This window comes from Bombina bombina, chromosome 5 (genome assembly GCF_027579735.1).
Source record: "Bombina bombina isolate aBomBom1 chromosome 5, aBomBom1.pri, whole genome shotgun sequence".
Classification (NCBI taxonomy): domain Eukaryota; kingdom Metazoa; phylum Chordata; class Amphibia; order Anura; family Bombinatoridae; genus Bombina; species Bombina bombina.
In genome coordinates, this window is record NC_069503.1 from 191,072,247 (window position 1) to 191,096,659 (window position 24,413).

Genomic DNA, 24,413 nt, shown 5'->3' on the forward strand with positions numbered 1-24,413 from the left:
TAGCAAATCTTTTATCCAAAATGCCTACTTATCAGAGAAAGCGCGATTGCTCTGTTTTAAACACTGAAGAGCAAGAGGGCGCTGATGATAACTGTTCTGACATACCCTCACACCAATCTCAAGGGGCCATGAGGGAGGTTTTGTCTGATGGGGAAATCTCAGATTCAGGAAAAATTTCTCATCAAGCTGAACCTGATGTTGTGACATTTAAATTTAAATTAGAACATCTCCGCGCACTGCTTAAGGAGGTGTTATCTACTCTGGATGATTGTGACAATTTGGTCATTCCAGAGAAATTATGTAAGATGGACAAGTTCCTAGAGGTTCCGGTGCCCCCCGACGCTTTTCCTATACCCAAGCGGGTGGCGGACATAGTAAATAAAGAGTGGGAAAAGCCCGGCATACCTTTTGTTTCCCCCCCCCCCCCCCTATATTTAAGAAATTATTTCCTATAGTCGACCCCAGAAAGGACTTATGGCAGACAGTCCCCAAGGTCGAGGGGGCGGTTTCTACTCTAAACAAACGCACTACTATTCCTATCGAAGATAGTTGTGCTTTCAAAGATCCTATGGATAAAAAATTAGAGGGTTTGCTTAAAAAGATTTTTGTACAGCAAGGTTACCTTCTACAACCAATTTCATGCATTGTTCCTGTCACTACGGCAGCGTGTTTCTGGTTCGAGGAACTAGAAAAGTCGCTCAGTAAAGAATCTTCGTATGAGGAGGTTATGGACAGAGTTCAAGCACTTAAATTGGCTAACTCTTTTGTTTTAGATGCCGCTTTGCAATTAGCTAGATTAGCGGCGAAAAATTCAGGGTTTGCTATCGTGGCGCGCAGAGCGCTTTGGCTAAAGTCTTGGTCAGCGGATGTGTCTTCCAAGACAAAATTGCTTAACATTCCTTTCAAAGGTAAAACATTATTTGGACCAGATTTGAAAGAGATTATTTCAGACATCACTGGGGGAAAGGGCCACGCCCTCCCACAGGATAGGTCTTTTAAGGCTAAAAATAAGCCTAATTTTCGTCCCTTTCGCAGAAACGGACCAGCCTCTAATTCTGCATCCTCTAAGCAAGAGGGTAATACTTCACAACCCAAACCAGCCTGGAAACCAATGCAAGGCTGGAACAAGGGTAAGCAGGCCAAGAAGCCTACCACTGCTACCAAAACAACATGAAGGGATAGCCCCCGATCCGGGACCGGATCTAGTGGGGGGCAGACTCTCTCTCTTTGCTCAGGCTTGGGCAAGAGATGTTCAGGATCCTTGGGCGCTAGAAATAGTTTCTCAAGGTTATCTCCTGGAATTCAAGGAACTACCCCCAAGGGGAAGGTTCCACAGGTCTCACTTATCTTCAAACCAAATAAAGAGACAGGCATTCTTACATTGTGTAGAAGACCTGTTAAAGATGGGAGTGATACATCCAGTTCCAATAAGAGAACAAGGAATGGGATTTTATTCCAATCTGTTCATAGTTCCCAAAAAAGAGGGAACATTCAGACCAATTTTGGATCTGAAGATCCTAAACAAATTTCTCAGGGTACCATCGTTCAAAATCGAAACTATTCGAACGATCCTACCCACCATCCAGGAAAGTCAATTTATGACTACCGTGGATTTAAAGAATGCGTACCTTCATATTCCTATCCACAAGGAACATCATCAGTTCCTAAGGTTCGCTTTTCTGGACAAGCATTACCAGTTTGTGGCACTTCCATTCGGATTAGCCACTGCTCCAAGGATTTTCACAAAGGTACTAGGGTCCCTTCTAGCGGTTCTAAGACCAAGGGGCATTGCAGTAGTACCTTACTTGGACGACATCCTAATTAAAGCGTCGTCCCTGTCAAAAGCAAAGGCTCATACGGACATCGTCCTAACCTTTCTCAGATCTCACGGATGGAAGGTGAACAAAGAAAAAAGTTCTCTGTCCCCGTCAACAAGAGTTCCCTTCTTGGGAACAATAATAGATTCCTTAGAAATGAGGATTTTTCTGACAGAGGTCAGAAAATCAAAACTTCTAAGCTCTTGTCAAGTACTTCATTCTGTTCCTCGTCCTTCCATAGCGCAGTGCATGGAAGTAATAGGATTGATGGTTGCAACAATGGACATAGTTCCTTTTGCACGAATTCAAGACCATTACAACTGTGCATGCTCAGACAGTGGAATGGGGATTATACAGACTTGTCTCCGATGATTCAAGTAGATCAAAAGACCAGAGATTCACTCCGTTGGTGGCTGACCCTGGACAATCTGTCACAGGGAATGAGCTTCCGCAGACCAGAGTGGGTCATTGTCACGACCGACGCCAGTCTAGTGGGCTGGGGCGCGGTCTGGGAATCCCTGAAAGCTCAGGGTCTATGGTCTCGGGAAGAGTCTCTTCTCCCGATAAACATTCTGGAACTGAGAGCAATATTCAATGCTCTCAGAGCTTGGCCTCAACTGGCAAAGGCCAAATTCATAAGGTTTCAATCAGACAACATGACGACCGTTGCATATATCAATCATCAGGGGGGAACAAGGAGTTCCCTGGCGATGAAAGAAGTGACCAAGATAATTCAATGGGCGGAGGATCACTCCTGCCACTTGTCTGCAATCCACATCCCAGGAGTGGAAAATTGGGAAGCGGATTTTCTGAGTCGTCAGACATTCCATCCGGGGGAGTGGGAACTCCATCCGGAAATCTTTGCCCAAATAACTCAATTATGGGGCATTCCAGACATGGATCTGATGGCGTCTCGTCAGAACTTCAAGGTTCTTTGCTACGGGTCCAGATCCAGGGATCCCAAGGCGACTCTAGTAGATGCACTAGTAGCACCTTGAACCTTCAACCTAGCTTATGTATTCCCACCGTTTCCTCTCATTCCCAGGTTGGTAGCCAGGATCAATCAGGAGAGGGCCTCGGTGATCTTGATAGCTCCTGCGTGGCCATGCAGGACTTGGTATGCAGACCTGGTGAATATGTCATCGGCTCCACCATGGAAGCTACCTTTGAGATAAAACCTTCTTGTTCAGGGTCCATTCGAACATCCGAATCTGGTTTCCCTCCAACTGACGGCTTGGAGATTGAACGCTTGATTTTATCAAAGCGTGGGTTTTCAGATTCTGTAATAGATACTCTGATTCAGGCTAGAAAGCCTGTAACTAGAAAAATTTACCATAAAATATGGAAAAAATATATCTGTTGGTGTGAATCCAAAGGATTCCCATGGAACAAGATAAAAATTCCTAAGATTCTATCCTTTCTACAAGAAGGTTTGGAGAAAGGATTATCTGCAAGTTCTCTAAAGGGACAGATCTCTGCTTTATCTGTTTTACTTCACAAGACTGGCAGCCGTGCCAGATGTTCAAGCATTTGTTCAGGCTCTGGTTAGGATCAAGCCTGTTTACAGACCTTTGACTCCTCCCTGGAGTCTAAATCTAGTTCTTTCTGTTCTTCAAGGGGTTCCGTTTGAACCTTTACATTCCATAGATATTAAGTTACTATCTTGGAAAGTTTTGTTTTTAGTTGCAATTTCTTCTGCTAGAAGAGTTTCAGAGTTATCTGCTCTGCAGTGTTCTCCGCCCTATCTGGTGTTCCATGCAGATAAGGTGGTTTTGCGTACTAAGCCTGGTTTTCTTCCTAAAGTTGTTTCTAACAAAAATATTAACCAGGAGATAGTTGTACCTTCTTTGTGTCCGAATCCAGTTTCAAAGAAGGAACGTTTGTTACACAATTTGGACGTAGTCCATGCTCTAAAATTCTATTTAGAGGCTACTAAAGATTTCAGACAAACATCTTCCTTGTTTGTTGTTTATTCTGGTAAAAGGAGAGGTCAAAAAGCGACTTCTACCTCTCTTTCCTTTTGGCTTAAAAGCATTATCCGATTGGCTTATGAGACTGCCGGACGGCAGCCTCCTGAAAGAATCACAGCTCACTCCACTAGGGCTGTGGCTTCCACATGGGCCTTCAAGAACGAGGCTTCTGTTGACCAGATATGTAAGGCAGCGACTTGGTCTTCACTGCACACTTTTGCCAAATTTTACAAATTTGATACTTTTGCTTCTTCGGAGGCTATTTTTGGGAGAAAGGTTTTGCAAGCTGTGGTTCCTTCCGTTTAGGTGACCTGATTTGCTCCCTCCCTTCATCCGTGTCCTAAAGCTTTGGTATTGGTTCCCACAAGTAAGGATGACGCCGTGGACCGGACACACCAATGTTGGAGAAAACAGAATTTATGCTTACCTGATAAATTACTTTCTCCAACGGTGTGTCCGGTCCACGGCCCGCCCTGGTTTTTTAATCAGGTCTGATGAATTATTTTCTCTAACTACAGTCACCACGGTATCATATGGTTTCTCCTGTATATATTTCCTCCTGTCCGTCGGTCGAATGACTAGGGTGGGCGGAGCCTAGGAGGGATCATGTGACCAGCTTTGCTGGGACTCTTTGCCATTTCCTGTTGGGGAAGAGAATATCCCACAAGTAAGGATGACGCCGTGGACCGGACACACCGTTGGAGAAAGTAATTTATCAGGTAAGCATAAATTCTGTTTTTTTTGCCTCAGGATAAAAAAACCTAAGAGTAGATCTAAGGCTTCTAATGGTTTTCGTTCCTTTCGACAAAATAAGAAACAAAAACCTAATCCTTCCCCCAAGGAATCTGTTTCCAATTGGAAGCCTTCCTCAAATTGGAATAACCCAAGCCTTTCAAGAAACCAAAGTCAGCCCCTAAGTCCGCATGAAGGTGCGGCCCTCATTCCAGCACAGCTGGTAGGGGGCAGATTTTTCAAGGATGCGTGGATGAATTGTCCAAAATCAATGGATTCAGAGCATTGTCTCTGAGGGGTACCGAATTGGATTTAGAGTAAGACCTCCTGTGAGGAGATTTTTTCTCTCACGCATTCCAGTGAATCCAGTAAAAGTTTAGGCTTTCCTGAAGTGTGTTTCAGATCTGGAAGTTTCAGGGGTAATCATGCCGGTTCCTTTTCAGGAACAAGGCCTGGGGTTTTATTAAAATCTATTCATTGTCCCAAAGAAAGAAAATTCATTCAGACCAGTTCTGGATCTGAAAATTTTGAATTGTTATGTAAGGGTACCAACTTTCAAGATGGTAACTATAAGGACTATTCTGCCTTTTGTTCAGCAAGGACATTATATGTCTACAATAGACTTGCAGGATGCTTACCTTCATATTCCAATTCATCCAGAACATTATCAGTTCCTGAGATTCTCTTTTCTAGACAAGCATTGCCAATTTGTTGCTTTTCCATTTGGCCTAGCAACAGCTCCAAGAATCTTTTCAAAGGTTCTGGGTGCCCTACTCTCTGTAATCAGAGAACAGGGTATTGCGTTGTTTCCTTATTTGGACAATATCTTGATACTAGCTCAGTCTTTACGTTCTGCAGAATCTCACACAAATCAACTTGTGTTGTTTCTTCGAAAACATGGTTGGTGGATCAATTTACCAAAAAGTTTTTTGATTCCTCAGACAAGGGTCACCTTTTTAGGTTTCCAGATAGATTCCGTGTCCATGACTCTGTCTCTAACAGACAAGAGACGTTTGAAATTGGTTGCAGCATGTTGGCACCTTCAGTCTCAGTCATTCCCTTCAGTGGCTATGTGCATGGAAGTTTTAGACCTCATGACTGCAGCATCGGACGCAATTCCTTTATTTTGCAAGATGTACCGAGTCCACGGATTCATCCTAACTTGTGGGATATTGTCCTTCCTGACAGGAAGTAGCAAAGAGAGCACCACAGCAGAGCTGTCTATATAGCTCCCCCCTTAACTCCACCCCCCAGTCATTCTCTTTGCTGGCTCTAAGCAGGAAGGGTAAAGAGAAGAGGTGTTAAACTGTTAGTTTTATTTTATCTTCAATCAAGTGTTTATTTTTAAATGGTACCGGTGTTGTACTATTTACTCTCAGGCAGGACATAGATGAAGATTTCTGCCTGGAGGATGATGATCTTAGCATTTGTAACTAAGGTCCACTGCTGTTCCCACATGAGCTGAGGAGTACAGGAAAACTTCAGTGTGAGGAACGGTTTCTTGCTATACAGCAATGAGGTATGTTCAGTCATATTTTCTGCAGAGACTGTGTTAACTCAGAAAGGCTGACAGTGTCCCCATTAGGGGAAGGGTAAGCAGTAATCCTAGTGTTATCAGAGGTTTTTACTAGCTTGCATAAAGGGTTAATTTTTTGTGGGCACTCAGTTTGTTATGTGAATTTGGGACACACGTTTTTTTGTCTGGGAGTAACGTTTTCTGTTTTATGAGACATTTGCTTGAGGGTTCTTTGGGGTTGTTTATAACCCACATGGCTTTCAGGCAGGGTTTGTTAGTTTTGTTTAGGCCCCAGCAACATCGAGTGAGGTGGGCAGGGCCTATTTAAACGCAACAAGCAACTTCTCCTGAGGTCCTGATAGTCTTCTGAGGGACTAATTGAAGCTTTAAACCACATATTATCGCTTCCTAAGGGCAGGTAGGGCCACAGCAGAGCTGTGGCAAGGTGCTTTAGGGGGTTTTAACCGGTTTTAGACAATTATCAATCCGTTTTTTTCATTTGGGGGTCTATTGCTTTTTTACTTGTGGTGCAATCCTTCTAAAGCTTAGTGGGTACACTGTTAAAATTTCAGAATTTTTGAAGCAATTTTAACCTGTTTTGCAGTTTGTGTATGCCTTTTTTTTCTTTTAAAGGTACAGTACCATTTTTGCAAATTGTGTTTTTTTCATTAAAGTGTTTTCCAAGCTTGCTTGCTTCATTACTAGCCTGTTAAACATGTCTGACACTGAGGAAACTCATTGTTCAATTTGTTTAGAAGCCATTGTGGAACCCCCTCTAAGAATGTGTCCCAATTGTACTGATATGTCTATAAATTGCAAACAGCATATTTTGACTTATAAGAATTTGGCATTAAATAATTCTCAGACATAAGTAAATCAGGTTTCGCCATCTAGTTCTCCCCAAGTGTCACAACCAGTTACGCCCGCACAAGCGACGCCAAGTACTTCTAGTGCGTCTAATTCTTTCACCTTGCAAGATATGGCTTCAGTTATGAATACTACCCTCACAGAGGTTTTATCTAAACTGCCAGGGTTGCAAGGGAAGCGCAGTAGCTCTGGGTTAAGAACAAATGCTGAGCCTTCTGACGCTTTAGTAGCCGTATCCGATATTCCCTCACAATGTTCTGAGGTAGGGATGAGGGATTTGCTGTCTGAGGGAGAGATTTCTAATTCAGGTAAGATGTTCCCTCAGACAGATTCAGATATGACGGCATTTAAATTTAAGCTAGAGCACCTCCGTTTATTTCTCAGGGAGGTTTTAGCTACTCTGGATGATTGTGACCCTATTGTCGTTCCAGAGAAATTGTGTAAAATGGACAAATATTTAGAGGTTCCTGTTTACACTGATGTTTTTCCGGTCCCTAAGAGGATTTCAGACATTGTTACTAAGGAGTGGGATAGACCAGGTATTCCGTTCGCTCCCCCTCCTGTTTTTAAGAAAACGTTCCCCATTTCTGACACCATAAAGGACTCATGGCAGACGGTCCCTAAGGTGGAGGGAGCTATTTCTACTCTGGCTAAGCTTACAACTATACCTATTGAAGACAGTTGTGCTTTCATTGATCCTATGGATAAAAAGTTAGAGGGTCTCCTAAAGAAAATTTTTGTTCAGAATTAAAGCCCTTAAGTTGGCTAATTCTTTTATTACAGACGCCGCTTTTCATCTTGCTAAGTTAGCGGCAAAGAATTCAGGTTTTGCCATTTTAGCGCGAAGAGTATTATGGCTTAAGTCCTGGTCAGCTGATGTGTCATCTAATTCTAGGCATTTGACCATCACTTTCAAAGGTAAGACCCTATTCGGGCCTGCACTGAAAGAGATCATTTCAGACATCACTGGGGGGAAGGGTCATGCCCTCCCTCAAGATAAGTCAAATAAGACAAGGACCAAACAAAATAATTTTCGTTCCTTTCGAAACTTCAAGGGTGGTCCCGCTTCCTCTTCACCTGCTGCAAAGCAAGAAGGGAACTTTGCTCAATACAAGCCAACTTGGAGACCTAATCAGGCTTGGAACAAGGGTAAACAGGCCAAAAAGCCTGCTGCTGCCACTAAAACAGCATGAAGGGGTAGCCCCCGATCTGGGACCAGATCAAGTAGGGGGCAGACTTTTTCTCTTTGCTCAGGCCTGGGCAAGAGACTTCAGGACTCCTGGGCCATAGAAATTGTAACCCAGGGGTTTCTCCTAGATTTCAAAGATTCCATCTTTCTCAATTGTCTGTAAACGAGACAAAAAGAGAGGCGTTTGTACGCTGTGTAGAAGACCTTTTTACCATGGGAGTGATCTGCCCAGTTCCGAAAACAGAACAGGGGCAAGGTTTCTACTCCAATCTGTTTGTGGTTCCCAAAAAAGAGGGAACCTTCAGACCAATTCTAGATCTCAAGATCCTAAACCAATTCCTAAGAGTTCCATCCTTCAAGTTGGAGACCATTCGGACTATTTTACCAATGATCCAGGAGGGTCAATATATGACTACCGTGGATCTAAAGGATGCGTATCTACACATTCCTATCCACAAAGATCATCACCAGTTCCTCAGGTTTTCCTTTCTGGACAGGTATTACCAGTTTGTGGCTCTTCCCTTCGGGTTGGCCACTGCACCAAGAATCTTCACAAAGGTGCTAGGGTCCCTTCTGGCGGTCCTAAGGCCGAGGGGCATAGCAGTGGCGCCTTATCTAGACGACCTCTTAATTCAAGCGTCGACTTTCCAACTTCCAAGTCTCACACGGACTTAGTGTTGGCCTTTCTAAGATCTCATGGGTGGAAGGTGAACGTGAAAAAGAGTTCTCTTATTCCTCTCACAAGAGTTCCATTCCTGGGAACTCTGATAGATTTGGTGGACATGAAAATATTTCTGACGGAGGTCAGTAAATCAAAGATTTTAACCACCTGCCGAGCTCTTCATTTCATGCCTCGGCCTTCAGTGGCTCAGTGTATGGAGGTAATCGGACTTATGGTAGTGGCAATGGACATAGTTCTGTTTGCTCGCTTGCATCTCAGACCACTGCAACTATGCATGCTCAAACAGTGGAATGGGGATTATGAAGATTTATTTCCTCAGATAAATCTGGATCAAGAGACCAGAGACTCTCTTCTTTGGTGGTTGTCACATGATCACCTGTCCAGGGGAATGTGTTTCCACAGGCCAGCGCGGGTTATTGTGACGACGGACGCCAGCCTACTGGGCTGGGGTGCAGTCTGGAATTCCCTGAAAGCAGGGTTTGTGGACTCGGGAGGAGGCCCTCCTACCGATAAATATTCTGGAATTAAGAGCGATATTCAATGCTCTTCAGGCGTGGCCTCAGCTGGCTTCGGCCGGATTCATCAGGTTTCAGTCGGACAACATCACCACTGTAGCTTATATCAGTCATCAGGGGGGAACAAGGAGTTCCTTGGCGATGATAGAAGTTTCCAGGATAATCCGATGGGCAGAGGCTCACTCTTGCCATCTATCAGCGATCTATATCCCAGGGGTGGAGAACTGGGAGGCAGATTTTCTAATTCGTCAGACTTTTCATCCGGGGGAGTGGGAGCTCCATCCAGAGGTGTTTGCTCAACTGGTTCAGCTATGGGGCACACCAGAATTGGATCTGATGGCATCTCGTCAGAACGCCAAACTTCCTTGTTACGGATCCAGGTCAAGGGATCCTCAGGCAGTACTGATAGATGCTCTAGCAGTACCCTGGTCATTCAACCTGGCTTATGTGTTTCCACCATTCCCTCTCCTTCCGCGTCTGATTGCCAGAATCAAACAGGAGAGAGCTTCGTTGATTTTGATAGCGCCTGCCTGGCCACGCAGGACTTGGTATGCAGACCTGGTGGATATGTCATCTCTGCCACCATGGACTCTGCCACTAAGACGGGACCTTTTGGTTCAAGGTCCATTCAAGCATCCAAATTTAATTTCTCTTCAACGGACTGCTTGGAGATTGAACGCTTGATTTTTTCAAAGCGAGGTTTCTCTGAGTCAATCATAGATACCTTGATCTATCATAAGATATGGCGTAAATATCTTTTTTGGTGCGGATCCAAAGGCTACTCATAGAGTAAGATCAGGATCCTAGGATTTTGTCTTTTCTCCAAGAAGGATTGGAGAATGGATTGCCCGCTAGTTCCTTAAAGGGACAGATATCTGCTTTGTCTATTCTGTTGCACAAGCATCTGGCAGATGTCCCAGACGTTCGGGTTTTTTGTCAGGCTTTAGTTAGAATTAAGCCTGTGTTTAAACCTGTTGCTCCGCCATGGAGTCTAAATTTAGTTCTTAAAGTTCTTCAGGGGGTTCCGTTTGAACCCATGCATTCCATAGATATTAAGCTTCTATCTTGGAAAGTTCTGTTTCTAGTTGCTATCTCTTCAGCTCGAAGAGTTTCTGAACTATCTGCATTACAATGTGGCTCGCCTTATCTTGTTTTCCATGCTGATAAGGTGGTTTTGCGTACCAAACCTGGGTTCCTCCCTAAAGTTGTTTCTAACAGGAATATCAATCAGGAAATTGTTGTTAGTTCTCTGTTTCCTAATCCTCCTTCTAAGAAGGAACGTCTGTTACACAACTTGGACGTGGTTTGTGCCTTGAAGTTTTATTTGCAGGCAACCAAAGATTTTCGCCTCATCTTCTTTGGTTGTCTATGCTGGAAAGCGTAGAGGTCAAAAGGCTACGGCTACCTCTCTTTCCTTTTGGCTGAAAAGCATCATCCGTTTGGCTTATGAGACTGCTGTTCTGTTGAATAGATTTGTAAGGCTGCGACTTGGTCTTCGCTTCATTCCTTTTCCAAATTTTACAAATTTGATACTTTTGCTTCTTCGGAGGCTATTTTTGGGAGAAAGGTTCTGCAAGCAGTGGTGCCTTCCGTTTAGGTTACTGTCTTGTCCCTCCCTTCACCCGTGTCCTAAAGCTTTGTTATTGGTATCCCTCAAGTTAGGATGAATCCGTGGACTCGGTACATCTTGCAAAAGAAAACAATTTATGCTTACCTGATAAATTTCTTTCTTTTGCGATGTACCGAGTCCACGGCCCGCCCTGTCTATTCAAGACAGATAGTATTTTTTATGTAAACTTCAGTCACCTCTGAACCTTATAGTTTCTCCTTTTCTTCCTTGGCCTTCGATCGAATGACTGGGGGGTGGAGTTAAGGGGGGGTGCTATATTGACAGCTCTGTTGTGGTGCTCTCTTTGCTACTTCCTGTCAGGAAGGACAATATCCCACAAGTTCGGATGAATCCATGGACTCGGTACATCGCAAAAGAAAGAAATTTATCAGGTAAGCATAAATTTTGTTTTTGCTCATTTTCACATGAGACCTCTCCAGCTTTGCATGCTGAATCAGTGGTGCCGGGATTATACAAAGATATCACAATTAATATCCTTAAATCTCAATGTTCGACACTCTCTGACGTGGTGGTTAAATTACCAGCGTTTAGTTCAAGGGGCCTCTCTTGTTCGGCCAACCTGGACTGTGATCACAGCAGATGTGAGTCTTTCAGGTTGGGGAGCTGTCTGGGGAACTGACAGCACAAGGGGTTTGGAAATCTCAAGAGGCAAGATTACCAATCAATATTTTAGAACTCTGTGCAATTCTCAGAGCTCTTCAGTTTTGGCCTCTGTTCATTTGTTTTCAGACAGACAATATCACAACGGTGGCATATGTCAATCATCAGGGTGGGACTCACAGTCCCCTAGCTATGAAAGAAGTATCTCGGATACTTGCTTGGGCGGAATCCAGCTCCTGTCTAATTTCTGCGGTTCATATCCCAGGTGTAGACAATTGGGAGGCGGATTATCTCAGCCGTCAGACTTTACATCCAGGGGAGTGGTCTCTCCATCCAGATGTGTTTTCTCAGATTGTTCAGATGTGGGGTCTTCCAGAAATAGATCTGATGGCCTCTCATCTAAACAAGAAACTTCCAAGATACCTGTCCAGGTCCAGGGATTCTCAGGCGGAAGCAGTGGATGTGCTGACACTTCCTTGGTGTTATCAACCTGCTTATATCTTCCCGCCTCTAGTTCTTCTTCCGAGAGTGATCTCCAAGATCATCATGGAACAATCGTTTGTGTTGCTGGTGGCTCCAGCTTGGCCCCACAGGTTTTGGTATGCGGATCTTGTTCGGATGTCCAGTTGCCAACCTTGGCCACTTCCATTAAGGCCGTACCTACTCTCTCATGGTCCGTTTTTCCATCAGGATCTCAAATCATTAAATTTAAAGGTATGGAAATTGAACGCTTAGTACTAAGTCATAGAGGTTTCTCTGACTCCGTAATTAATACTATGTTACAAGCTCTTAAATCTGTCTCTAGGAAGATTTATTATTGAGTTTGGAAGATTTACATTTCATGGTGTTCTTCTCATAAATTCTCTTGGCATTCTTTTAGAATTCCTCGAATTTTACAGTTTCTCCAGGATGGTTTGTCTGCAAGTTCCTTGACGGGACAAATCTCTGCTCTTTCTGTTTTATTTCACAGAAAGATTGCTAAACTTCCTGATATTCACTGTTTTGTACAGGCTTTAGTTCGTATTAAGCCCGTCATTAAATCAATTTCTCCTCCTTGGAGTCTTAATTTGGTTTCGAAGGCGTTACAGTCTCCTTCGTTTGAGCCTATGCATTCTTTGGACATTAAACTACTTTCTTGGAAAGTGTTGTTCCTTTTGGCCATCTCTTCTGCTAGAAGAGTGTCTGAGCTATCTGCTCTTTCTTGTGAATCTCCTTTTCTGATTTTTCATCAGGATAAGGCGGTTTTGCGGACTTCATGTGAATTTTTACCTAAGGTTGTGAATTCTAACAACATTAGTAGAGAAATTGTTGTCCCTTCCTTGTGTCCTAATCCTAAGAATCCTTTGGAAAGATCCTTACATTCTTTGGATGTGGTAAGAGCTATGAAATATTATGTGGAAGCTACTAAAGATTTCAGGAAGACTTCTAGTCTATTTGTTATATTTTCTGGTCCTAGGAAAGGTCAGAAGGCCTCTGCTATTTCTTTGGCCTCTTGGTTAAAGCTTTTGATTCATCAAGCTTATTTGGAGTTGGGTCAAGCCCCGTCTCAGAGAATTACAGCTCATTCAACTAGATCAGTCTCCACTTCGTGGGCTTTTAGGAATGAAGCTTCAGTTGATCAGATTTGCAAAGCAGCGACTTGGTCCTCTTTGCATACATTTACTAAATTCTACCGTTTTGATGTATTTGCTTCTTCTGAAGCAGTTTTTGGTAGAAAAGTTCTTCAGGCAGCTGTTTCGGTTTGATTCTTCTGCTGCTGTTTTCAGTTTTTCTTTTCTTCATAAGAATAACTTTTATTTGGGTTGTGGATTATTTTTTCAGCATTTTTTATCCCTCCCTCTCTAATGACTCTTGCATGGAGTTCCACATCTTGGGTATTTGATATCCCATACATCACTAGCTCATGGACTCTTGCCAATTACATGAAAGAAAACATAATTTATGTAAGAACTTACCTGATAAATTAATTTCTTTCATATTGGTCCATGAGGCCCACCATTTTTATGGTGGTTGTGATTTTTTGTATAAAGCACAATTATTCCAAATTTCTTTGTTGATGCTTTTTACTCCTTTCTTTATCACTCCACTACTTGGCTATTCGTTAAACTGAATTGTGGGTGTGGTGAGGGGTGTATTTATAGGCATTTTGAGGTTTGGGAAACTTTGCCCCTCCTGCTAGGATTGTATATCCCATACGTCACTAGCTCATGGACTCTTGCTAATATGAAAGAAATTAATTTATCAGGTAAGTTCTTACATAAATTATGTTTTTTAAGGAAATTATGTCTGCCCATTTTAGGATTCTACCGCTTTTGCATGTTAGGATTGTTCCATCCATTTCCTAAACTCTCTTTGTTAATCCTGCAGTAGATATACCAAACTTGGTATCATTTCTTTTTAGAATGACCACACTACCTTTGACGTTTTATTGATATGCAAGCCAAAGCAGCTTTTAAAAAAATATTTTTCATACTGTAGATTATTGTTATAGGTCAGACATTTTTTTCTCTATTTGAGGATTGGTTAATCGTAACATGATTTTATTCTGGATTGTGGTCCTTATTGAACTGATTTTGTTTAAACTAGACTGCTTTAACTTTATTGACCTTTTCCATCTTAATGGGAGGAGAGAGTACATTGCTTCATTCATTACTTGTGGGAATTAAGAACCTGGCCACCAGGAGGAGGCAAAGACACCCCAGCCAAAGGCTTAAATAACTCCCCCACTCCCCTCATTCCCCAGTCATTCTTTGCCTTTCGTCACAGGAGGTATGCAGAGAAGTGTCGGAAGATTCGGAGTAGTCTCTTATGGAGGGTAGTACTCTTTGAAATGGGACTGAAGTTTTAAGTAGTCCTGTCAGCCTCTCAGTGAGAGCATAGATGAAAATTAGAGTCCGGAGATGCAGGGAGAGTCTTTCTTCGAACCTATCCCAACTCAGATTAACAGCTGCATAAGCAATCAGCATTGACAAGTTTTGCTGCCTGCTTTTCTGCTTTCAAGTCCATGTCAGGAGCGATGCTACCACCCTGTCACACTTGAAAGGCCGTGTTCCTGTTCCATGGCGTAGATTTTGGTAAGATCGTTTCATTTATACATATATGATAACGTAAGAAGACGGGGTCACAGTGTGTCTCCTTTATCTGTATAGAATAAAGGGTAATACTCTTGGGAACTGGGTTATTGAACAGGGGTGGGTATGCATAATATTGTTTGTGTTTTTATGCTGCGTCGTGTGAGATGAGGCTCTGTCAGTGTGTGAACAGTCAGTTTCTTAGCGAGAGATTGATGCAGACCTTTTTGGTGCGTTTTCTCTCTAGTGCAGGGGCGGTCCTACATGGAACTCCATGTGACCGGGTGTCGCATCTTTAACTTCCTCTTTCTTGACCGGCGGTTGGAAGAGACAAAGCTGTTTCTCTGTGGTCCGGGTAATAGGAGGTGGTGAGTGCCCCGGCCATTGGTATATAAAGGTGCCATTTAAATTATATCTAGTACAATAAAGGCGTAAGCTATGGAGGCCTCTGATATGTTAGAGGGTACCTATTAAAGGGATAGTCTACCATAGAATTGTTATTGTTTTAAAAGATAGATAATCCCTTTATTACCCATTCCCCAGTTTTGCACAACCAACACTGTTATATTAATATACTTTTTACCTCTGTGATTACCTTGTATCTAAGAACCTTCTTCCAGCACCCTGATCACATGACTGTGACTGTTAATTATCTATTGTCTTGCAGTTAGCATTGTGTTGGACTAAATCTTAAATAACCCCCTGTACCTGTACACAGTGTTATCTATATGGCCCACGTGTACTTTGTCTCTTTGTGTTGAAAAGGAATTTAAAAAGCCTGTGATAAGAGGCAGCCTTCAATGGTTTAGAAATTAGCATACGAGTCTGCCTAGGTTTAGTTTAAATTAAATTAAGAATACTAAGAGAAAAAAGCAAATTTGATGATAAAAGTAAATTGGAAATTTGATTAAAATGACATGTCCTATCTGAATAAAGAAAGTTTAATTTTGACTAGACTGTCCCTTTAACTTTATCTATTGTGTGAAAGGTTCCAGTTGATCCGCCTGCTCAACACTGTTCCACATGCTTCGATAAAATTGCAATATCTAAAAAGAATAAGTAAGATATTTAGTACGACTGAGACGTCCACCTCTGTGGGTTCTCCGTCCCGAGAGGTGTGTTCCCTACACTCATCTCCAATTGCACATGCAGCTCCCAGGAGTCATCTACTCCGCTGGATGTCTGACAGATTATCAGCTGATGAGGACGACTGACTCTTCGAAGGATGTTCTTTCTGGGTCGGAATTGGCGACTTCTAGACCTCCGCCTGCGCAGAAGCCAGATTTTAAATTTAAGATAGAGCGTTTGCGCTTTCTGCTTAAAGAGGTGCTTGCTACGCTGGAGGTTCCTGAACCGAAACTTCCGGAGGAACCTTTGATCCCTAAGCTAGATAGGGTTTATGAGAACAGGGTGGTGCCTCAGACTTTCCCAGTCCCCATTAAAATGGCTAATATTATTAAGAATGAGTGATAGAAACTTGGTTCGTCCTTTTCTCCTTCTACCTATTTTAAAAAGCTGTTCCCCGTTCCGGACTCGCAGCTTGAGCTGTGGGGTGCCATTCCTAAGGTGGATGGTGCTATCTCCACGCTCGCTAAGAGAACGACTTTTCCGCTCGAGGATAGTTCTTCGTTCAAGGAGCCCATGGATAAAAAGTTGGAGTTCATGTTGAGGAAGATGTTCCAGCTCACGGGGTTCGTTTTTCAACCAGCAGCAGCGGTCTCTGTGGTGGATTGTGCTGCTACCTATATGTGTGACGCTCTCTCAGCTATGGTTGAGGTGGAGACTCCCCTCAAGGAAATACAGGAACAAATTAAGGCCTTAAGGGTAGCTCATTTGTTCATCTGTGATGCAAATATCCAGATTATTCGCCTGAATGCAAAGACATCAGGTTTTTCTGTATTAGCCCGTAGGGCTCTGTGGTTAAAGTCGTGGTCTGCTGACATGACTTCCAAGTCTATATTACTTTTCCTCCCGTTCAAAGGGACGGTTCTTTTCTGTCCGGGCCTGGATTCTATCATATCCACAGACACGGATGGCAAAGGTGCTTTCCTGCTAAAGGATAAAAAGAATAAGCCTTTCGTGCGGACAAGTCTCAACGCCAGCAGCCTGCCGTGAAGTCAGAGCATACCAAGGGATCTTGGAAGCCTGCTAACTTTTGGAACAAATCCAAGCAGAGCAAGAAGCCTGATGAGACAAAATCGGCATGAAGGGGCGGCCCCCGATTTTTCTCTGGATCGTGTAGGGGGCAGACTATTTCTTTTTGCGGAGTCCTGGATGAGAGACGTTCAGGACCCTTGGGTTCTGGAGGTTGTAGCCCAGGGTTACAGGATAGGGTTCAGGACCCATCCACCCAGAGGCAGGTTCCTTCTGTCAAACATATCATCAAGTCCAGAGAAGAGAAACGCCTTCCTAGTTTGTGTGAGGGATCTCTCCTCTCGGAGTAATCGTCCCAGTCCCTCTAGCAGAAAGATGTCTGGGGTATTTTTCAAACCTTTTTGTGGTCCCAAAGATGGAGGGCATGTTTCGCCCAATTCTGAACCTAAAGTGCCTAAACACGTTTCTGTCAGTTCCATCATTCAAAATGGAGACGATCTGGTCAATTTTGCACCTAGTTCAAGAGGGGCAATTCATGACGACAATAGACTTGAAGGATGCTTACCTTCACGTACCAATCCACTCGGATCACTTCAGGTTCCTAAGATTTGCATTTCTAGACCAACCGTTTGGTCTGGCGACTGTCCCAAGAGTCTTTGCGAAGGTTCTCGGAGCGCTGCTTGTGGTAGCGAGAGCCAGAGGTATTGCAGTGGCTCCTTATCTGGATGATATCCTAGTCCAGGCTCCATCCTGCAGTCTCGCGGAGGGTCACTCGAGGGCTCTCCTCCTTCAATCAAACGGATGGAAGATAAACGAAGGAAAGTGTTCCCTGGTCCCCAGCAACAGGGTGGAATTCCTCGGTAAGATAATAGATTATTCAGCCATGAAGATATTCTTGACAGATCAGACACGTTGCATGATTGCGTCCCACTGTCTTGCCCTTCAGACCTCCTCAAGGACATCTGTGGCCAGGTGTATGGAGGTGATTGGGCTCATGGTATCCAGCCTAGATGTCATTCCATATGCCAGGTTCCATCTCAGACCTCTTCAGTTGTGCATGTTGAGACAATGGTACGGCAATCACTCAGATCTATCCCAACAGATATCTCTGGACAACCGAACGAGGGAGTCCCTCTTGGTGGATCCGTCCGGGACAGCTATCCCAGGGGACATCCTTCTTGAGACCATTCTGGGAGATTGTGACCAAGTCTACCAGGATGGGGGGCTATTTGGGGTGCCAAAAAGGCACAGGGCAGATGGACTAGAGAGGAATCAAGCCTACCGATAAATATTCTGGAACTACGAGCGATATTCAACACTCTGAAGGCTTGGCCCCCCTCAGGTTGTCCAGATTCATCAGATTCCAGTCGGACAACATCACATCAGTGACTTACATAAACATCAGGGAGAAACTAGGAGCTCCCTAGCTATGAGGGAGGTATCTCGGATCCTGGAATAGGGAGAGATCCACAATTGTTCGCTCTCAGCAATCCACATTCCGGGTGTGGACAATTGGGAACCGGATTTTCTCAGCAGACAATGCTTTCATCCAGGGGAATGGTCTCTCCATCCCAAGGTGTTCGCGGAGATCTGCAACAAATGGGGGACACCGGAGATAGACCTCATGGCATCCAGACTCAACTTTAAGCTACCCAAATACGGGTTGAGGCCCAGGAATCCCCAGGCAGAGCTGATAGATGCCTTAGCGGTGCCCTGGGAGTTCAACCTACTTTACATTTTTGCACCAAGCAGGAGCAAGCTTCGGCTATTCTGATTGCTCTGGCGTGGCCGCGGAGATCGTGGTTTGTGTATCTGGTGGGGATGTCATTGTCTCCTCCATGGAAGTTACCCTGTCCCAGAGATTTGCTGGCTCAGGGTCCCTTTCTACACCAAAATCTCGATTCCCTGAGGCTGACTGCGTGGAGATTGAACGCCTAGTCTTAGCCAAGAGAGGATTTTCTGAGAGAGTGATTGATACTTTCATTCCAGCCAGCAAACCGGTCACTCATTGCATCTATCATAAGGTGTGGAGGACCTACTTGTCCTGGTGTGAGGAACATGGATATCCATGGCATAAGGTTAGGGTATCTAGGATTCTGGCCTTTCTCCAGGACGGTCTTGATAAGGGTCTTGCCGCCAGTTCCTTTAAGGGACATATTTCGGCTTTATCTGTTCTGTTACACAAGAAGCTAGCAGAGCTTCGAGACATTTAGTCCTTTGTTCAGGCTCTGTCTAGGATCAGACCAGTCTTTAGATATTCTGCTCCTCCTTGGAGCTTAAAGTGAAGGTCAATTTTTATGAATTAGTGCCCGGTTTTTAATAATCCTATCAAAAACAAGGGCACTTTAATTCATCAAAATTGACATTTCACTTGTTTTCTTCAAAAACGTACCTTTTTAATCCTGGCAGCCGCTCAGCACTTCCTCCGCCCGTCGCAAGCCATCTTTGCGGGTCCAAAATGATAAATACGGCTTCCTCCAATCACGGTGTTGCATCAGGCCAAGATTCCCCCGGGGGGAGCCGGATTCGTAATTTCTGACGTCTGCAAAGGCTTCCGACGGCCGTGGAAATCGCTGGAGCGGCTGCCAGAATGAAACGGTAAGTTTTTGAAGAAAAAGAGTGAAATGTCAATTTTGATGAATTAAGGTGCCCTTGTTTTTAATAGGATTATGAAAAAACAGGCACTAATTCATCAAAGTTGACCTTCACTTTAAACCTGGTTCTTAAGATTTTGCAGAGAGCTCTGTTTGAGCCTATGCATTCTCTTGACATTAAAATTATTTCCTGGAAGGTTCTATTCCTATTGGCTATCGGCTCGCAGAGTCTCTGAATTGGCGGCCTTGCAATGTGAGACTCCTTACCTATTTTTTTTCACTCTGATAAGGCTGTTCTTCGCACTGTATTGTTTCTTCCCAAGGTGGTGTTGAATCGTAACATCAATCAGGAAATAGTAGTTCCTTCCTTGTTTACTAACCCTTCTTTGTCAAAGGAAAGGTTGCTTCAGAATTTTGATGTAGTTCGGGCTCTGAAGTTTTATCTTCAGGCCACAAAGGAGTTCAGACAGACTTCGTCTTTATTTGTTGTGTATTCAGGGAAGCGCAAGGGGCAGAGGGCCTCTTCTACTTCACTGTCTTTTTGGTTGAGGAGCATGATTCGTCTGGCCTATGAGACAGCGGGATATGAGCCTCCTCAGAGGATTACAGCTCACTTAACTAGAGCTGTGGCCTCTTCTTGGGCCTTTAAGAATGAGGCCTCTATGGAGCAGATTTGAAAGGCGGCCAATTGGCCTTCTTTACATACTTTTGCTAAATTTTACACATTTTACACGTTTTTGCTTTGGTGGAAGCAGCTTTTGGGAGAGAGGTTCTGCAGGCTGTGGTGCCCTCAGTTTAAGGTCCACCTCCTTTTTTCCTCCCGTTTTTTTCATTCAGTGTCCTCTAGAGCTTGGGTATTTGTTCCACAAGTAATGAATGAAGCAGTGGACTCTCCTCCCATTAAGATGGAAACCATAAATTATGCTTACCTGATAATTTAATTTCCATCTGTGGGAGGAGAGTCCACTGCTCCCGCCCGTTTCTCCGGTGGGCGGACCTAAATTTAGTTTTATTCTTCTGGCACCATTTATACCCTGATATTTCTCCTACTGTTCCTTGTTTCCTTGGCAGAATGACTGAGGGATGAGGGGAGTGGGGGAGGTATTTACGCCTTTGGCTGGGGTGTCTTTGCCTCCTCCTGGTGGCCAGGCTCTTAATTACCACAAGTAATGAATGAAGCAGTGGACTCTCCTCCCACAGATGGAAATTAAATTATCAGATAAGCATAATTTGTTTTTCCAAGCAGAGCATGCAATTTTAAACAACTTTCCAATTTACTTCTATTATCAAATTTGCTTTCTTCCCTTGATATCCTTTGTTAAAGAGTAAACCAAGGTAGACTGATAGCTCAGGAGCGTGCATGTGTCTTTAGCAGTGTTTGCCACTATGTTTTAACATTACTATAAAAAATTTTGCAAATACTGCTACTAGATGGCTAAAGACTCATGCACGATCTTGAACTCACCTAGGATTTCGCTTTAAGAAAAGATACCAAGAGAACTAAGTAAAATTGATAATAGAAGTAACTTGGGAAGTTGTTTTAAAACTTCCTGATCTATCTAATTAATTTTAAGTTTAATGTTGTCTTTACTTTCCCTTTAACATGAAATACAGAGAAGTACCTTTTGATTATTGAAGTGTTCTTGTATTCCTATGCTCAGCTTTGTAGTACTGGTTCCTTATTTTAGGCTTAATACCTGATACAGGTTTGAATATTGACTCTTAACTAGTAGTATTTGTTAGTATCAAATATACTAAGATATTGATTTTTATACAGCAATATATTTTGTGAACTTAAAGAGAATAAAGTAATTATGTCTTCACTTCTTTTCTTAGCCATTTATACTTTATTAGCATTTTTTTTTAAATACATAGATCAGTTGAAACAATATCATTGATCATTTTCTCCACAATAGGGAGGAGATAATGTGATCACATCTCCAGAAGGAAATCTACAAATGCAACCTCCACAACAGAGACTCCCCCAACAGAGGCCTCCATATCCGCAAAGACAACCACAGAAACAAGGGACTATTAGGAAAGTTACACTGGCAAAAGGAACCGTACAGCAGCATCAACATCAGTATCTACAGCACCCTATGCGTCCACTGCCTTTGCAAACAGAGTCAGCGATTCCTAAGGTAGTGAACACTGTCAAGGCACTTCATCAACCCAACAAGGTGAGACTCATTGTAAACATTAGTTCATCGTATAAATTTACTGAAAATTGTTGTGGCATCTGCATCTTGTACAGTGTTAAGCAACTATAGGTTACTGATTTCTCTGAAAGGACAAACTAACTGTCTTGGTGCTCATTGGCAGGTTATTATGCGGGGAAGAGGCAGAGGAGTAGTGGGACAGATGGGCAGAGGACGCTTGATGCCAAATAAACAGAACCTACGTGTGGTAGAGTGCAAGCCTCAGCCGTGTGTGGTGTCAGTTGAAGGGCTTTCTTCATCAACCACTGATATTCAACTGAAAAACCTGCTGATGTCAGTAGGGCCAATTCAGGTAGGTCACACTTGCATTCTACTGTCTTCAGAAAAGTGTAATTTTCTTAAGAATATAGGGACGATTTTAAAAAAAAAAAAATATAGCTTTAAAATAAATTTTCACTATCAAGTTGTGTAAATCATTTTTTCCCTGTATGATCTTTTAAAAGCAGTGTTTGTAAATTCTGATACATTAACTATATTTTATTAGCATAATATAATTTAAACTCATATTCTAAGTATATTAGATCTAAATATAATGTGCATAAAAAAAATTTGGTCCCTTTTGATTGTTCCATGCTTTCTATTTTAAAGGGACAAAGTAAGAGTTAATTGTATACATATCTCCAGCAAAAACACGCTTTCAAAAGGGCAGGGGCTCTATTGCTTTTCCCCCCTTTTAGAGTTTGATTTCTACTGTTTGCATAGCCGTTTTATAGCCAATAGTATAGTGTTGAAATTATTTAGGTGGTGTTTCCAACGGGCAAAAGCAGCTATTTGACATGGCAAAATAAAGGTAAACCATTTAAAGGACAGTCTGATTGAAAAATGTTGTTTATAAAGATAGATAATCCCGTTATTACCCATTCCCCAGTTTTGCATATTTTATTACACTTTTTACGTCTGTGATTAGCTTGTATCTAAACCGCTGCAGACTGCTTCTTATCTCAGTTCTTTTGACAGACTAGCATTTTAAACAATCAGTGCTGACTCATAAATAACTCCATGGGAGCGAACACAATTTTATCTATCTGGCACACGTGAACTAGCTCTGTATAGGTTTGAAAAGCTAATAAAATGTACTTAGATAAGAGGTGGCCTTCATCAATTAGCTTATGAGCCTACCTAGGTTTAGCCTTCAACAAAGAAAACCAAGTGAACAAAGCAAATTGATGATAAAAGTAAATTGGAAAGTTGTTTAAATGGCATGTCCCTTTAACTCTTTACAGTCTCTTAAAATTTGCATTGCGAAAACTTTATATTCATCTTGTGTGTGTTGTGAGAGCGTTTTTTCTATGTCCACATTGCTTTTGCAATGTAACTAATATCTTCCTAAATTCTCAAAAAAAATGCACAAGAAGCTTTTAGAAAACAATATAAATTTATTATGTGCTAAATTTTATCGTTAAAGGGACATGAAACCCACATTTTTTATTTCATGATTCAGAAAGAGCATGTAATGTTAAACAACTTTCTAATTTACTTCTATTATCTAATTTGCTTAATTCTCTTAATATCGTGCTGAAAAGCATATCTAGATAGGCTCAGTAGCTGCTGATTGGTGGCTACACATAAATTCCTCGTGTGATTGGTTCACCCATGTGCATAGCCTTTTCTTCAACAAAGGATATCTGAAGAATTAAGCAAATTAGATAATAGAAGTAAATTGGGATGCTGTTTAAAATTGTAGTCTCTATCTGAATCATGAAAGAAATATTTTGGGTTTAATGTCCCTTTAATATCTTTATTCCATCCAAACACTTATTTGCAAACATATATTAACTTTTTGACGATTTAGTTTTGTACAAGTTTTCTAGATTTAAAATTATCTCTAATATTTTTAACATTTTATTAAAAGCAATAATTGTGATCGTTAACTATAATATGAGAAAATGTAAACATTTAAAAAAAATAGATTAAAAGCCATGCAACCATGATGGAAATATAGACTATAATGCTAGCTGAGAATTACTATTAAGCGTATGTGCAGAGTGTGACCCTCTTTATTGTAAGGGCTGATAAATGTAATTTCTTTCTAGTGACACGATGAGTCCATGGATCATCTAATTACTATTGGGATATTCACCTCCTGGCCAGCAGGAGGCGGCAAAGAGCACCACAGCAAAGCTGTTAAATATCACCTCCCTTCTATCCAACCCCAGTCATTCTCTTTGCCTACGTTAGTGTAAGGAAGTGGTAAAGTTAGGTGTCTGAAAAGATTCTTCAATCAAGAGTTTATTATTTTATTTGCAGTACTAGTATGTGCTGTTTTTACTCCAGGGTGTAGCTGTAGTCCATTTCAGTCTCTTCAGTAGAGCATTGGTGGCTTTTAAGCAAAGGGAACTTGTGGGACATAATTCTCACTACGCCTCCCTCATATTTTAATAAAAGTTGCTGCCCTTATTATTTTCCACAGGTCAATGTGAGGGAAAGGACCTCTACTAACCTAGTGAGCTGCCTTGCTGCCAGGCAGATTTTGTTGAGGTAAGTGCTAATTTATTTTCTTAAGCAGCTTTAAGGAAAATACATGGCACTTTACTATTTCCCTGACAGGGATATTTAATACATTACTCCTAGTGTTGTAAGGGGGATTATGTATGGCAGTATTGCAGGCACTGGGGACCTGAGGAGAACTTGGCTCATTTTGGTGGTTTTGTTAAAGTTTTTTGCATTAAGATGTCTGCTGAGATGCTATTTTTGACACGCCCACAATGGACGCGGTTTGTGTGAGGTAAAAATGTATCTATTGCGCATTTGTTATTCTCTCACTTCCTGTGTATGGAGGAGAGATATCTGCATCTTATAGTTTTTCAAGTTTAACGGTTATTTGCTAGCCTGTCATTACTGAAACAGCTCCAGTTTGGATTCAGGTTTTAAAAAATAAAGCAGTTTTCTTTTTAAATAGGCACCTCAGCAAAGCTAT

At 42.4% G+C, this 24,413-nt stretch overlaps 1 protein-coding gene across 8 annotated transcripts in view; it reads left to right on the plus strand.

Moving 5' to 3' along the window:
* Positions 1-24,413, plus strand: part of RBM33 (RNA binding motif protein 33) — a 559,965-nt gene that overhangs the window by 382,202 nt on the left and 153,350 nt on the right. For all 8 annotated transcript variants that reach the window (XR_008402508.1, XR_008402509.1, XM_053713813.1 and 5 more), the window contains 2 exons: positions 21,194-21,457; positions 21,600-21,788. Coding sequence is in view for 6 of the 8 variants with exons in the window: in XM_053713813.1 (XP_053569788.1) it covers positions 21,194-21,457; positions 21,600-21,788 (453 nt within the window). In the remaining 2 variants the exon portion in view is untranslated. The remainder of the gene's footprint in view (positions 1-21,193; positions 21,458-21,599; positions 21,789-24,413) is intronic.